The sequence below is a fragment of the Oncorhynchus nerka genome, linkage group LG11 (assembly GCF_034236695.1).
Source record: "Oncorhynchus nerka isolate Pitt River linkage group LG11, Oner_Uvic_2.0, whole genome shotgun sequence".
Taxonomy (NCBI): domain Eukaryota; kingdom Metazoa; phylum Chordata; class Actinopteri; order Salmoniformes; family Salmonidae; genus Oncorhynchus; species Oncorhynchus nerka.
Genome location: NC_088406.1, coordinates 66,202,004 through 66,219,046, shown reverse-complemented (window position 1 = coordinate 66,219,046; position 17,043 = coordinate 66,202,004). Strand labels below are relative to the sequence as shown.

At 41.9% G+C, this 17,043-nt stretch overlaps 1 protein-coding gene across 2 annotated transcripts in view; it reads left to right on the top strand.

Annotated features, from left to right (window-relative positions):
* The first annotated feature begins 7,517 nt into the window (after nt 1-7,517).
* Nucleotides 7,518-17,043, top strand: part of LOC115137374 (phospholipid-transporting ATPase ABCA1-like) — a 41,204-nt gene continuing 31,678 nt past the window's right edge. For both annotated transcript variants that reach the window (XM_029673673.2, XM_029673671.2), the window contains exons 1-5: nt 7,518-7,664; nt 9,677-9,782; nt 11,122-11,215; nt 14,723-14,864; nt 15,110-15,228. In XM_029673673.2, coding sequence (XP_029529533.2) covers nt 9,717-9,782; nt 11,122-11,215; nt 14,723-14,864; nt 15,110-15,228 — 421 coding nt within the window. In that variant the 5' untranslated portion in view covers nt 7,518-7,664; nt 9,677-9,716. The remainder of the gene's footprint in view (nt 7,665-9,676; nt 9,783-11,121; nt 11,216-14,722; nt 14,865-15,109; nt 15,229-17,043) is intronic.

The following is a 17,043-nucleotide window of genomic DNA, read 5'->3' as shown; positions in this document are numbered from 1 at the left end:
ACAAAAACTTTCAATGCGTTTAATCGTGAAACGTGGGTTACCTGCGTTTACTTCTTTACCCTCCACTACACCACTGGCTACTATAGCTTATATAAGAGTGTGTGTGCACAAAACACTTTGCATAAGCATGCCCTTACAAAAAATAACTGCAGTTAGAGTGCAGTATTTGCAGTATGCTGCAAATACTGCATCCAAAATAACACCATTTTTACTGCAGTAACATTACAGTGTAACTGCAGTTATTCTCAAATTACTGCATCCAAAATATCACAGTCAACTGCAATTACTGCAGTTTTACTGCAGATGTTTTTCAACTGAAATATTTGTTGTAAGGGTGGTTTCAATTTAATTCCAGCCTTCGTCTAATTTTAAACACATGGAACAAACAATTAAGTCTATGGATCACTTGTATGAGCCAGAACAAAATAGCCAAAATGCTTTAACCTTGGCAAGGAAGTTTCACTGTCAGAAAAGCCTATCGCATACTCCCTCTGTTTTGCTAATGCTTTTTGCATTCAAGTTGTTGCAGGTGTAGGTTTCCATAAGAAGGCTACTGCTGTTTAATTAACAGAATGACTCATCGCTCATGGACAGATATATTGAGTCGCTGACGTAGTTACAGGAGATTTTGGTTCTGGGTGGCTGAGATCGCAGGAAGACGACCAGATCTCACAGCAAGGTTCTGTTGAATGATCACAGATGAGCTTTTAAAAAAAAAAAAAAAAATGACATCCAAAGAGGATTAGCTAGCTACCCAACTCATTCAGCCATTCTCTTCCACCGCTAACATAATGTCTAGTCTAGCCCCACACTGTGCTAGCCACAACAGCTATTGTGTCCGATGCACTTGGCCCATGAGGCATTTATACACAGAAAATTCACCACTGTTGAATCAACACTGTTACATTTTTAGCAATCAGCCAGTGTGTAATGGGTCTAGACTTTTCAGTGTTAAATTAAGTGCTGACACCATTACACTTTGTCAGTGTTTAGGTCATTCAAACTTTTAGTGTTACGCAATAACATCTCATATAGTATATTTAACACAAGGAGGTGTTTACAACAGGGATCATCAAATAGATTCAGCTGCGGGCCAATTTATTTGTCTTGAGCAGATGGTCAGGGGACCAGAACAGAATGACAAATAATTTCTCAACTGCAGATTGACCACAAGAAGCCCAAAAAGATATAATATTTAACTAAAACAGAATCATTTCAAACCTTGCTTATATTTGAATATATATATAATATTTTATAGTTTTGATGTCTTCACTATTATTCTGCAATGTAGAAAATTGTAAAAAATAAAGAAATACCCTTGAATGAGTAGGCGTGTCCAAACTTTTGACTGGTACTGTATATATACAGAGCATTCAGAAAGTATTCAGACCCCTTGACTTTTTCCACATTTTTACGTTACAGCCTTATTCTAAAATTTATTCAAATGTTTTTTCCCTCATCAATCTACACGCAATACCCCATAATGAAAACGCAAAAACAGTTTTTTCAAATGTTTTTGCTAATTTATTACAAATAAAAAACATAAATATCACATTTACATAAGTATTCAGACCCTTTACTCAGTACTTTGTTGAAGCACCTTTGGCAGCGATTACATCCTCAAGTCTTCTTGGGTATGACACTACAAGCTTGTCACACCTGTATTTGGGGAGTTTCTCCCACTCTTCTCTGCAGATCCTCCCAAGCGCTGTCAGGTGGATGGGGAGCATTGTTGTACAGCTATTTTCAAGTCTCTCCAGAGACCTTTGATCGGGTTCAAGTCCGGGCTCTGGCTGGGCCACTCAAGGACATTCAGAGACTTGTCCCGAAGCCACTCCTGCATTGTCTTGGCTGTGTGCTTAGGGTTGTTGTCCTGTTGGAAGGTGAACCTTCGCCCCAGTCATAGGTTCTGAGTGTTCTGGAGCAGGTTTTCATCAAGGATCTTTCTGTACTTTGCTCTGTTCATCTTTGCCTCAATCCTGACTAATCTCCTAGTCCCTGCCGCTGAAAAACATCCCCACAGCAGGATGCTGCCACCACCATGCTTCACCATATGTATGGTGCCAGGTTTCCTCCAGACGTGACACTTGGCATTCAGGCAAACAAGTTCAATCTTGGTTTCATCAGACCAGACAATCTTGTTTCTCATGGTTTAAGAGTCTTTAGGTGTCTTTTGGCAAACTCCAAGCGGGCTGTCATGGGCCTTTTACTGAGGAGTGGCTTCCATCTGGCCTCTCTACCATAAAGGCCTGATTGATGGAGTACTGCAGAGATGGTTGTCCTTCTGGAAGGTTCTCCCATCTCCGCAGAGGAACTCTAGAGCTCTGTCAGAGGGACCATCATGTTCTTGGTCACCTCCCTGACCAAGGCCCTTCTCCTCCAATTGCTCAGTTTGGCTGGGTGGCCAGGTCTAGGAAGAGACTTGGTGGTTACAAACTTCTTCCATTTAAGAATGATGGAGGCCACTTTGTTTTTGGGCTCTTCAATACTGCAGAAATGTTTTGTTTCCCTTCCCCAGATCTGTGCCTAGACAAAATCCTGTCTCAGAGCTCTATGGACAATGTCTTCGACCTCATGGCTTGGTTTTTTCTCTGACATGCACTGTCAACTGTGGGACCTCATATAGACAGGTGTGTGCCTTTCCAAATCATGTCCAATCAATTGAATTTACCACAGGTGGACTCCAATCAAGTTGTAGAAACATCTCAAGGATGATCAATGGAAACATGATGCACCTGAGCTCAATTTCGAGTCTCATATCAAAGGGTCTGAATAATTATGTAGATAAGGTATTTCTGTTTTTATTTTTAATAAAATAGCAAAAATTTAGAAAAACCTGTTTTTCGCTTAGTCAGCATGGTGTATTGTGTGTAGATTGCTGTGTAGATTGCTGAGGACATTTTTAATCGATTTTAGAATAAAGCTATAACGTAACAAAATGTGGAAAAAGTCAAGGGGTCTGAATACTTTCCGAAGGCACTGTTTATATATATATTATGCAATAACACTTCATATAATGTTTTTAACTGTTACAAAAATTGTTGTTTTTTTCTCAATTTTTTTTCTTCTCTTTACAACCCTCTGACACATGCGCTAATCAAAGTATTTACAAAGACTTCAGATCTGGTAGCAGATGTACTCCAACTCTAATTAACATAACCATAGACCACTTAAACTGGTACAGCACTTCCACTCAAGGTTGGCCAAGAATATCTAACTGAAAGCCACTAAGCCACGCCTCCGTTATAATTGCCTTTTCGATTGAGGTACCACCCATGACTGTATTTATTAGTAACAGACACATGGTTGTTGAATTCGCTCACCAAGTGAGTTTCTAGGCAAATGTTATCATTCAAATCTTTATGACGTTACATATCTCGTAAGGCCTTATTTTGAGGCCTAGTTTTAGTAATACAGTGGCCTGAAACTCATTGTTTACAGGCCACATCAGGCCTGCAAGTCACATTATGTTGGCTTGCAAAGTAATGTGTACATTCCAACAGTTGGCATTTTCATTCACCAGTAACCTGCATTCAGAATGGCTGCCTGGGTTCTAAACACTGATAAAGGAGACTACCATTTAAACTGGAACAACCATTTCAGTAATGGGTGCAATAAATCTGACTGATTTGATTAGTTTAGAAAAATTATGTTGTGTAGCATGTGATTAATCAATCAATGTGCATGCAAAAACACAAATAATAAAAACAATCCAAAAAAATATACCTGCAGTAGAGCACGCTGGGAAATATGATAATGATGAGTATGGTTTTGAATGGAATTTTTTACCCTCCACAGAGTAAAACTGACACAATCACACTCTCACACGCAACTGTGTTTATTAACACCAACACTGGGATTATTTTGCACCATTTACCACTTACAAAGTGAATGTAACTCCTGAATCAACACTAGAAATGATACACTGAAAAATCAACACGAGATAACACTGGCCAATTTGCTGTGTAAGTGATATTCATCAATAATCAATGGGTAGCATCAGTCATTTAAATGCAAAAAATGTACAAATATCACAATGGGCCTTTAATGTCATCAGCTTGAACTTCACCGAGTCAATTGAGCTTTGTGAGGGTAAATATTGAGCCGTTTTCAATACAGTTGTCTCTCTTAATCATGATCCTCCTTCATCCTTATTGTTTGACCTAAATTAATCATATTTCTTCATGGATTGTGTGTCTAATCTCTCCTAACTGCTGTCTAATTGAAACCCCCTACTGTGTGGAAGTGTTCTACAAACCCTATTAGAAAAAATAAATACTTTTGTAAATTGTCTTCAAGATACAGAAATCCTCACATGGTCTCTCCTATCATTGCTATGCAGACGACACACAATTCATCTTCTCCTTTCCCCCTTCTGATGACCAGGTGGCGAATCGCATCTCTGCATGTCTGGCAGACATATCAGTGTGGATGACGGATCACCACCTCAAGCTGAACCTCGGCAAGACGGAGCTGCTCTTCCTCCCGGGGAAGGACTGCCCATTCCATGATCTCGCCATCACGGTTGACAACTCCATTGTGTCCTCCTCCCAGAGCGCTAAGAACCTTGGCGTGATCCTGGACAACACCCTGTCGTTCTCAACTAACATCAAGGCGGTGGCCCGTTCTTGTAGGTTCATGCTCTACAACATCCGCAGAGTACGACCCTGCCTCACACAGGAAGCAGCGCAGGTCCTAATCCAGGCACTTGTCATCTCCCGTCTGGATTACTGCAACTCGCTGTTGGCTGGGCTCCCTGCCTGTGCCATTAAACCCCTACAACTCATCCAGAACGCCGCAGCCCGTCTGGTGTTCAACCTTCCCAAGTTCTCTCACGTCACCCCGCTCCTCCGCTCTCTCCACTGGCTTCCAGTTGAAGCTCGCATCCGCTACAAGACCATGGTGCTTGCCTACGGAGCTGTGAGGGGAACGGCACCTCAGTACCTCAGGCTCTGATCAGGCCCTACACCCAAACAAGGGCACTGCGTTCATCCACCTCTGGCCTGCTCGCCTCCCTACCACTGAGGAAGTACAGTTCCCGCGCAGCCCAGTCAAAACTGTTCGCTGCTCTGGCCCCCAATGGTGGAACAAACTCCCTCACGACGCCAGGACAGCGGAGTCAATCACCACCTTCCGGAGACACCTGAAACCCCACCTCTTTCAGGAATACCTAGGATAGGATAAAGTAATCCTTCTCACCCCCCTTAAAAGATTTAGATGCACTATTGTAAAGTGGCTGGTCCACTGGATGTCTTAAGGTGAACGCACCAATTTGTAAGTCGCTCTGGATAAGAGCGTCTGCTAAATGACTTAAATGTAATGTAAAAATGTAATACAGTAGATCACTGGAGGCTACTGAGGGGAGGGAGGCCTATAATAATGGCTGGAACGGAGGGAATGGAATGGCATGTGTTTGATGTATTTGATACTATTCCACTCCAGCCATTACCACCAGCCCGTCCTCCTCAATGAAGGTGCCACCAACCTCCTGTGCAGTAAATGATTATAGAAACAGTAATCTACACTTTAAAATATATTTAGATATACATAAAGATACAGTAACGATTCACCATCGTACAGTAAAGATTCACAATTTTAAAGTAAAGATTCACCATATTACAGTAAAGATTCACCATATTACAGTAAAGGTACAGTAAACCTACAAAGATAGACTACTGTAAGGAACAGCCTTTGTGTTGCCCTCTAAAGTCAACAAATGAAGACCTTCAGGGTTCATGAACTCTATGGTCCATATTGTATATTGAATGTGAATACAAATGAGAACTTGTTCTCAACTAGCCTACCTGGTTAAATAAAGGTGAAATAAAATGAAATAAAAAAATAAAAATAAAAACAAGAGTATATGTATGTAAGACTGTAATACAGTAAGACTAAACCGAAGAGACTAGACAAGCTATTTAAAGATTGAACACCAGATGGTCGATCCCTTGGCAGAGAGATGCTACCATGTCCTTGCACCCATCCTCTAAAGACAAAGACAATTAGGAAAACTAATTAGGATTACTCTACTCAACAATCTGTGATACGTCTACAACATTCAACTTGTGCCCAGGCTCAGAGTGTGTTATGTCCTGTAGTCTAGTTGATGATACATTGATGTTGGCCCTAGTCATCACGAATGCAGCATCGTTGGACAGTATTGTGTAGTTAGTTAACCAGTGAACCTGGTCGTCAAACCTGTGTGTCTAGTTATTGTTTAGTCAAAGTCACTGAGGTGGAATGGTGTTTGGGCCAATAAATATCAATATGCTATGACAGACTCTAAATGGAGGTTCAATCTGAAGTTCCAACACTTCTAGAATTCTATTTCAAAAGGGTAAAGCATAATTCTATATTTATAAAGTGTGTGAACTGATATGCCTTCAGATTGAACCTACATTTAGAGTCTGTCATAGAATGATGGTATTTATTGACCTCGATTATGTCCCCAATGGCCACTGACAAGACTGAGCACTTGATTTCAACCCAAAATGTGGCTATTATACAGATATGACAATTACACAATCATAAAATGATTGTATACGTTGCATGGACGGATTCAATACCTAAATATATCTGTATATATATATTTCTTCCTGTTTGGCCCTGTCCGGGGGTGTCCTCGGATGGGGCCACAGTGTCTCCTGACCCCTCCTGTCTCAGCCTCCAGTATTTATGCTGCAGTAGTTTATGTGTCGGGGGGCTGGGGTCAGTTAGTTATATCTGGAGTACTTCTCCTGTCCTATTCGGTGTCCTGTGTGAATCTAAGTGTGCGTTCTCTAATTCTCTCCTTCTCTCTTTCTTTCTCTCTCTCGGAGGACCTGAGCCCTAGGACCATGCCCCAGGACTACCTGACATGATGACTCCTTGCTGTCCCCAGTCCACCTGGCCATGCTGCTGTTCCAGTTTCAACTGACCTGAGCCCTAGGACCATGCCCCAGGACTACCTGACATGATGACTCCTTGCTGTCCCCAGTCCACCTGGCCATGCTGCTGCTCCAGTTTCAACTTCCACCTGACTGTGCTGCTGCTCCAGTTTCAACTGTTCTGCTTTATTATTATTCGACCATGCTGGTCATTTATGAACATTTGAACATCTTGGCCATGTTCTGTTATAATCTCCACCAGGCACAGCCAGAAGAGGACTGGCCACCCCACATAGCCTGGTTCCTCTCTAGGTTTCTTCCTAGGTTTTGGCCTTTCTAGGGAGTTTTTCCTAGCCACCGTGCTTCTACACCTGCATTGCTTGCTGTTTGGGGTTTTAGGCTGAGTTTCTGTACAGCACTTTGAGATATCAGCTGATGTACGAAGGGCTATATAAATACAGTTGATTTGATTTGATTTGATTTATAGGGCACCGTAGCCCTCTTAAGAGCTGTTTTTCTTGGGGCTCTACACGTGTGTCCCGTTTAAGGAGACAGCAACACAAACAGCCTCGTATCCTTTTGACCGCGAGTTACCTTTCCTCTTCTGAAAGCGGCTGCATTGGCTGCCACTATAAAAGCTTGGAGGAGAAAAAAGGCAGAACCAGAGACACAGAGCAGCGAAGACAATAACGGTCGTAAAAAAGCGAATAAAAAAGCGTCCATTTGACCTTTTCCAATTCAAGGAATTACAATTTATGAACATTGAAGAATTGGATTTTCGCAGCATTAGGGAAAAAGGTCGGTTGTTTTTATTTGTTCGTTTTTGTTGTTTCTTTGTTAAGTTGCTCAGTGGGTGAAATGCATTGTGTCCTGCATCATCCCAAAGGAACTGTTTTATTTGATATTTACAGAATGGATGTACATGGTCGCGCATGTTTGATTCCGTTTGTAAATATTTTCAAAACAAAAGCGCATCTTTGCCTTCGCACTTGTATAGTACGCGACGTCGTTCACAACAATCAACACATGATTTCTCGTGTTTATCCTCAATCAAATGTATTGAATAACTTAGATGCATTTATGAGGTTTTGGTCGGATGGGTAAGATGACAAAGTGTGGGTAGTGTATGTTACGTCCTTTATCGCATATGACCGTATTGTGCTTGATGAATACAGTGTGTGTGCCACACTACAGCATCTGCTGCGGTTTATTGTATAGAAGAGTGCGCTGCGCTGAATGACCGAGAGTAACCCCCTTCCTCTTGAAACAATGAAACATCCAGCATGAAGTTCTGAAGTTATTTCGATTATTATATTGCACTGATATGGTTGACATTCGAGTACAATGAAAGAATGCAACGTCTTTAGTTTGTGAAATTATGTTTTTATTGTTTTAATAAATGTTTGTTTCTGATTCATTGATGCAGGCTTTGATGCAGGCTTGATGTAGCAATTATATTTTATTGTCGGCCCATCGTTGACCATAGTGGTTGTCATATCATTATTCATTCGTTTTTTTTGTTTTTTTTCATAGCCTGTTTCATCAAAGCGCTGATTAATTTTGTTCTTGGTCTTTGTAAGATTTTCGTATTCTGAATGTTTTGAGACCGTAGTTGAAAATAGAACAGGCTAAGCTTCTATTGGGGGAAAAAAAGATGATCATGATATGGATCTGGAACGAGTGAAAAATGGCAATAATCACATTAAAACACTAGAGGAGCCCGCAGCAATTCTGCACCAGGCAACCGCATTGATTCATTTGGAGGCTGTTGTTTACAATTTGTACTGTAGTGGTTTGTTATGTTATACGATGAAGCTGAATGAAAAAACAACGTAAAAACATGGTAACAACCTTAAATGTAATCAATATACGATCGGTTCATTTGAAAATCTGTTTCATTACGCTGGGACCTGAGGTAGACTATCATTCAGATTTTGCCCAATTCATCTTTTGAACGTGTTTCGTAATGAATAGGCTATCAATCCACCCACCCACCCGGAATAGGCTACATCACTGATGAAATGTTACGTGCGTAGTCTGCTGGTCCTTCACTAGTCTCATACAGTGTTGTCTTGAAAAAAGATATCACAATTGTTTGAGAGAGTGTTGCGTCACCATAATTGATTGAACGGCAAGTGCTTTAGATTTGAGTAATTTAGCAGAGGCGCTTATGTACAGTAGAGAGTGCATACATTTTCATACTTTTTGTTGTTGTTGCATCCTGGTCCCCCGTGGGAATTGAACCCACAACCCTAGCGTTGCATGTGCCATGCTCTTACCAATGGAGCCACACGGGACCCATTTGTGTCATAAAAACTCTGTTGCATCTGGAAGTATTTAACAATACAGCTGTTTGTGTAAATAGATAGTAACAGCATTTGCCTTTTGCTATTTGAGTGATTGCTCATTTCTGCATTGCAATAGCTGGATTAAATTGAAATGTCATGAGGACATTTGGTACTTTAGATATTAAAGTATTTTTTTTTTGCAATTGTGTGGGTGGCACACCTTCACTTGCCAAGTATCCAGTGACTGTTTGTAGATCCAAAAGTCCCAGTGTGTTTTTTTTGTAACAGACACGGAATCTCCCAATCCTGGAATCTGCTCTGATTGGTTAATACAGTCCAGTATCCATTGGAGATCTGATGGTCATATTTGGTTAGACTTTGACCTATGAGTGGCGTGGTGTCCAGTGGACTCAAACATCCTTCTTCTCTGGTCTCACTGTGCTGTGTTGTCTGCAGATGCGGAGCTCAAGAGTTGTAGAAAAGGTCCCCCGAGTCTCACTGTGTTGTCACTGTGCTCTGCAGTTGGGAGCTGGACGGCTGTAGGATAGGTCCCTGAGGCGAGATGGCTGTCTCTACTCAACTGGGCTTACTGCTGTGGAAGAACTTCACCTACAGACGGAGACAGACAGTAAGTAGCTACTACAAAATAAAAGTCCACCAACCTCACGTAGATTCTGTGAGATAAGGGGAGCATGTCAAGGAAAGTTGCCGTTGGGAAAAAACAAGGTTTATTGGCTACGAAGTTTGGTAGAATATACAATGTGTTACTATTGTCGTCTGTGTGGCCAATGCACACAGAAATAATAGCATAGTCTATGTATTGGTAAAAAGGGTGAGATTGTAAAAAAAAACGCTTGAATGAACTTGATCCTTTGACTCATTGAGGATGTTCAAACCGTAGAGGATGTCAATGTAGCAGAGAGTCAATGTAGTGATGGTGACTCGTAGCATGGAGGAGTTTTAAGTGCTCTCCCAAGTGCACATTTTCCACACAAAGGGTTTGGATTCCGTAACATTTTAAACAACACCGTCACCTTGTCTTATCATGTCATCCAACTGTTAAACCTCAAAATCTCTCAGAGGAATCTAAGAACCAGATACATTTATAGAACATATCCACGGCCTCCATTTGACCAATCATCCTTTCGTCTCCCATCCCCCATCCCGATGCTCTGTGAGTCTGGGGCTGGGAGGACAGCAGCTGTTGTGAACATATGTCCACCCAACCAACACCTCTCCCTTCCCACTCCCAGTCCTAGCTAGGATAAAGATTATAATATATTTACCAACAACAGCTGATAAACCCCTTAATGGCTGCCTCTGACACCCCAATAAGGGTTTGTGGAATGACCCACTTCCACTGAAAAGCTGGACCAGTCCATTCTAAAGGGGATCCTAGGTTTTAAAATAATATTTTTGTAATTGATGAAATGTCTCTTAGAATCAAAATGACCCATCCAACATAGTCAAGAAATTGGTAACCTGGATTGTAGACTAAAGTACACAAAGAAGCTTAGAGGTGGGTTGCCTACTCTAGGACAGTGGTTCTCAACCTTTTTCAGTTATTGTACCACCAAGTACATTTTGCTCTGCCCGGAGTACCCTTGAAGTACCCCCTTTACCAGTAGGCCTATGGTCTCATGAGTCTTCTCAAGTACCTCTCCTAGTACCCCTGGTTGGGAGCCACTGCTTTAAGACACTGAAACATGAAAGTATTTTTTTGCGTCAAATTGTTTTTACATCCATGGCCACCCTACTTTGCAAACAATGTCAGGTTCAAAGATTCCTCCTCATCTGTCGTTTTGCCCCGGATAAACTCCACATGATTGTATGATTGAAATCTCCAAATGGGTTGTTCTGTAGGGAGACCAGACTTCCTTACTATGGCATTGGTTTCACTGTTTGAATGCTGTTTGTCCTGACTGAATTTGTCAGTCTCTCATCGACCTTCTGAACTTCCCTTTCAGCTCCAGCTAATTATCGAGATAATATGGCCGCTCTTCATCTTCTTCATCCTCATATCTGTGAGGATGCATTACCCGCCCTACGAGCAACATGAGTGTGAGTAGCCCACACATACAGAGTGCCTGAATTCACAGTGCGCTATTTTCTGTCTTATGTCAATTTAAATAAAGCTTTTAGAATTTGAATTGAGCTCAAATCGACTCAAATCGAGCTTTGTCTATTTGCACAGTTATAATGAGGCAATTCAAGAATAATGTTAGTGTCTCGACTGGTTAAGTAGTGACGTACTAGAGGCCTCATGACATTTGGTCCGAATACTGTTGCCCGTAATCATTTGCTCCCATTTTCCATTCTTTGTAGTCAGATGAGTCAGAGATCACAAGATGGAGGACAACAGGATTCCAGACAGTTGTCCTTTATATCATCAGCCACTATTGTTTATTGAGTCCAAGACTCATTGGAAAGCAAAGCAATACAGACAAAAGATACTTCAGGGAAAGAGAGAGCTCATCATTTTTAAAGGACATTACTGTTCGTATCAAAGACAGTTAGTCACAACAGAACAGTGGAAGGCAGGAGATTCCCACAAGAAATGTGTCTCAATGGATTTAATGTTTCTAGAATCTAGAACAATGGATAAGGGAAGAACATTTGTGGACTTAGTGAACACATGTGGAAATGTTACAAATACCTGGAAAGGAATATATATATTTTTATTGTCCAAGAAATGTCAATGCAGAGAAGAGTACGTTAATGGCCTTAACTGCCATTCCTCATCCCAAGCCAAGGTCCTCCCTCTATACTGTTTTCTTAAAAACATCCCACTCAGTTGGTCAATATCCCACTCAGTTGGTCAATATTTGATATATTGACCCACTGGCCTTTAAAACTCCTGTAGTACACCATAACAGCTCTGCGAACAGTTTGTTACTTACACAGATAATATATTCTCAACTTTGAGGGTACTTAATTGAAGTGTAATTCTATTTCCTTTGCATTCCACATTGTGAAAGACCCATTGATCATTGATTCAATGGAGTCAGTCAAGAAAAGCCGTTTTCCTGGAACGACCAGTGTTCAACATGTACCTGTTGTATCTTGGCAAACTCACATTGATTAACGCGGTCAAAGAATGTTAATGAGAACATGATAGTAATTCTTAGAAAACGTTGTTGACATTTTAAAGCTGTTTCGACAAAGTTAGAAGCTAAAATAGAATTGTTTATTTCTGTAAAATCAGAGAGTGCAATGAAATTGAATTATTGCGAAATTCACCTGAAAGCAATAGTAAATGAATCTCCATTAAATGAACTTTTTGAATTCAAATGTATACCAGTAGGACTCCAACAACACTGGACTGTGTAGTATGTTTGTTTACATCAATACAGTATGGACGTGAGTGGAAGGATGTATAGCTACTATACTGTCTATTGCCCTCCTTATCTCTATCTTGTCAATACAGGTCTCCAGTAAAGATATTGGTTTCATCCCAATTGGCATCCCATTCCCTATATAGTGCAGTACTTTTGACCAGGGCCCATAGGGAATATGGTGCTATTTGGGATGTACATACTGTATTTCACCAGATCAGAAGGCTATACCTTTGCCCTCATATATCCCCCTCACTAGCTTTAAGCACCAGCTGTCAGAGCAGCTCACATATTACTGCACCTGTACATAGCCCATCTATAATTTAGCCCAAACAACTACCTCTCCCCCTACTGTATTTATTTATTTAATTATTTTGCTCCTTTGCACACCCATTATTTCTATCTCTACTTTGCACATTCTTCCACTGCAAATCTACCATTCCAGTGTTTATTTATTTTTATGTTTTACTTGCTATATTGTATTTACTTCGCCACTATGGCCTTTTTTGCCTTTACCTCCCTTATCTCACCTCACTTGCTCACATTGTATATAGACTTATTTTTCTACTGTATTATTGACTGTATGTTTGTTTTACTCCATGTGTGTTGTGTTGTTGTACCTGTCGAACTGCTTTGCTTTATCTTGGCCAGGTCGCAATTGTAAATGAGAACTTGTTCTCAACTTCCCTACCTGGTTAAATAAAGGTTAAATAAAAAATAAATATATAATACACTCAGTGTACAAAACATTAGGAACACCTGCCTAATATTGAGTTGCACCCCCTTTAAATTCATTGGGCATGGACTCTGCAAGGTGTCGAAAGCGTTCCACAGGGATGCTGGCCCATCTTGACTCCAATGCTTCCCACAGTTGTGTCAAGTTGCCTGGATATCCTTTTGGTGGTGGACCATTCTTGATACACATTCTTGTTGAACGTGAAGATCCCAGCAGCGTTGAAGTTCTTGACACACTCAAACCAATACGCCTGGTGCCTACCATATCCTGTTCGAAGACACTTAAATCTTTTGTCTTGCCCATTCACCCTCTGAATGGCACACATACACAATCCATGTCTCAATTGTCTCAAGGCTTAAAACTCATTCTTTGACCTGTCTCCTCCCTTTCATCTACATTGATTTTAAATGGATTTAGCAAGTGACATCAATAAGGGATCATAGCTTTCACCTGGATTCACCTGGGCAGTCTATGTCATGGAAAAAGCAGGTGTTCAAAATGTTCTGTATACTCAGTGTAGGTTGGACAGCAGGCCAGTAGGCTAGACTATTAAACTCTGTGTATGATACGTTAACTGTGGACTGTGAAAGGACAATTCAAGTGTCACTACAATGGCACTGCTTTAAAAAAATCCAGTAGGCTTGTCAGACACACAACACACACACACACAAACATTGACAAAAAAAGTAAAGTGTGAATACTTCTATAACATCTTGTTTTGCAGAATGTGCACATCACCATTTTGTTGACTCTCAAACTTGTCACTAGTCAACTTGGCCGTAGATAGCAATACTTGATTTCACCCACTCAACTCAACAGTATTGACCTCAGGACTGGGTCACACTGTATCGTCCCACTCTAGGTGATTGCTTCACGATCTGCCGGGCTTTACAGTAGCAGATAACGGTTTACTAACAACCTCTTCTGACTCGTCACTGAAAGTGAATGCTGATCCAAAGGTCACATGAGTCATGTGGTTCACCGAGGCAATTATTCACCAGATACCCCCACGGGGGGTCTGACTGTTGTCTATGGTACGGAGTTTGAGGTTGCGGACAATGGCGGTCTCTCTTGGTCTCCGTCCCAGATGGCCCCCTATTCCCTACATAGTGCACTGCTTTTGACCAGAGCACCTGCGGAATAGGGGGACATTTGGGACGCAGGCTTGGTCTCTCTGCTAGATAACACAGTTCCTCCGAGAACACGAGGAACCTGTGCCCACTCCAGGTTCCCCCGTTGTACTGTGCTCTTGCTAAACAAGATGTCCGCGCCTGGCTGTTCTTTCGATCTGCTGAATTGAGCCAAGCTGAAATGGAGTTTCACTCAGTCCTCCTTGCTCTGCCGTTGTGAAATGTTGGGTGACTGACTGAAGTTCCACAATTACCCAACCTAATCATTTGACTTCAGTGGCCGTCTGGGCAGTTTCATAGGGAGATATTGTGACATAGAGTGGTGTCGATCATTGAACTTCTCTATCCCCCCCCCCCCCCCCTCCAGGCCATTTCCCTAACAAGGCCATGCCCTCGGCGGGCACCTTGCCCTGGGTACAAGGGATCATCTGCAACGCCAACAACCCCTGCTTCCGCCACCCCACACCAGGAGAGACCCCAGGGCTGGTGGGCAACTTCAACGATTCTATGTGAGTTCATGCCGGGTAAACTAACCCTTTAACATTGCCTGAGTTGATAGAATGATTTGATTAGTCATGTCTATGACAAACAACCAAGTAAACAGTGTAAGCTAAGACATTAAAACATTGAAATAATGGACCATGCCACAAGGAGCATTGTTCCTCCTTTCAGATCCTCAACCCCAGAGGATCCGCATGTGTGTTTTACCACCGTTGTTCCTCACATCGTCTATTCGCCTCTCTATGAAACACAGAATCTCCCGTCTGTTCATTGATGCCAAGAAGATCCTCCTCTACAGCCAGAATGACAAGAGCTTCGAGGGCTACAAAGTTCTGGTGCGGGCTCTGAGGAAACTACAGGGCAACACGGCAGGTAGGACAGATCACAGTACATAGACCCTGAGCTACAGGCGTAAAGATGCATCCCACTGGGCCAAAAACGGGTTGAACCGACTGTTTTCAAGTCATTTCAACAAAGTAAATGCAATGCGATGACATTGAATCAATGTGGAAAACTGATTGGATTTGCAAAAAGTCAACAACATACGGGAATTTTTGTCTTTTTCTTTTGTTGTTGATTTCACATTGAATTCTCGCTAGTTGACAACTTAACCAAATGTAAATGGAAACTAGACGTTGAAATGACATCTGTGCCCAGTGGGATGTACATGGATATTGATGCACCGTCCATATATTTGGACGGTAGTTCTGCCCCTGAACAGGCAGTTAACCCACTGTTCCTAGGCCGTCATTGAAAATAAGAATTTGTTCTTAACTGACTTGCCTAGTAAAATAAAGTTAAAAAAAAAAATAATAAATTACGCTGATGTATATATTTGTACGTATTGTTTAAAGTACTGCATGACATCACATTCTATGTATGTTTCTGCATGTACATTGATGTGACTGAATCTGATCCTAAGCCTGTACCCACCTGCATACATAGGCCCTGAGCCATAGACGTATTGCACGCATACTGATCTGAGTTTGGTTAGCCTGGTTTTTCAGTAGGTAGGTATGATCACCTATCTGTACATGCCTTCTAGCTATAGACGTAGGACACACGTTGTGCACTTGAAGCACATAGTACTGAACTTGAGACTTGTTTGACGGTTTCAGTCCTCGATTTCCTGGGGCCGTACGGTGCAGGGAGTTCAGAGCAAATGGCATGCTTAGATTTTAATGGCCTCCATGAAAACCCAAATTCCTAATGCGAAGAAAAGCAGATTACTGGGGACCATACAGCCCCTAATCAAAATGGGGCCTTTTGGCTCATAATGGAGGGCAATGGGTGCAGGTTGGCAGCATAGAAATAGAATGACTAGAATGGACGTTCTCATTCCAGTAAATGTTCTATGATTCAGTGTACCCATGAGTGATCCAGTCAAAAAACGTGGTGGTCTGAGGGGCTTTGTTAGCCTGGTCACAGATCTGCTGCGAGTTGGCTTGACGGCACAAACAAATATGGGACCAGGCTTTGTCCCTTCTAGTAATTAGATTTCTATGGTTGGCATAGCACTGGTGTAATCAGTCCATGCCAGTCCTGGGGTGGGGAGGTTGCTGCTGGACCAACGGGGGGGGGGGGGGGGAGGCAGCGCCCATGTCCTGTCCTATCTCTTTAAATGGCAGGAAGACCTCCCTGGACCCACCCATCACAACAGGATACAGATTTAAACTAAGTGGCCCTTTAATGTTTTGACTACTGTGTCTGAACTGGACCAACCCTGGGCTTGGAATGTGTCTACATCCTGTTTGAGGATCATTATGTGCTCTCGTCTCCCCTCGCGTTACTGTCCATCTCATGTTAGATGGTGAATAAGTAATCGTATTAACTGCATGATAAAACTGAATACCATGGAAAAGAACCTCCTGCACACTGCTCCACAGATTTAATGGGTACTGTATGTTCGCTTTTGGCTCTTGCTGAGCGGCCAATTTTCAGAGTGGAAGGTACATGGGGATGTCATGACCTTGGCCCAGGAAGAGGAGGGAAAGGTCTTCGAGGATATCAGGTTGATGATAGTATCTTTCCCTTGCATGAGTCTTGAGGTGTCCCAGTCCCCACACACCTACATATTTGCCATACATATTGTCTACCCACCGGGCAAAATGCGTTGAATTAACATTATACCAATGTCATATTTCAACGTTCAACTGACATTGACTATTAATTGACTTTTTTTTTGGT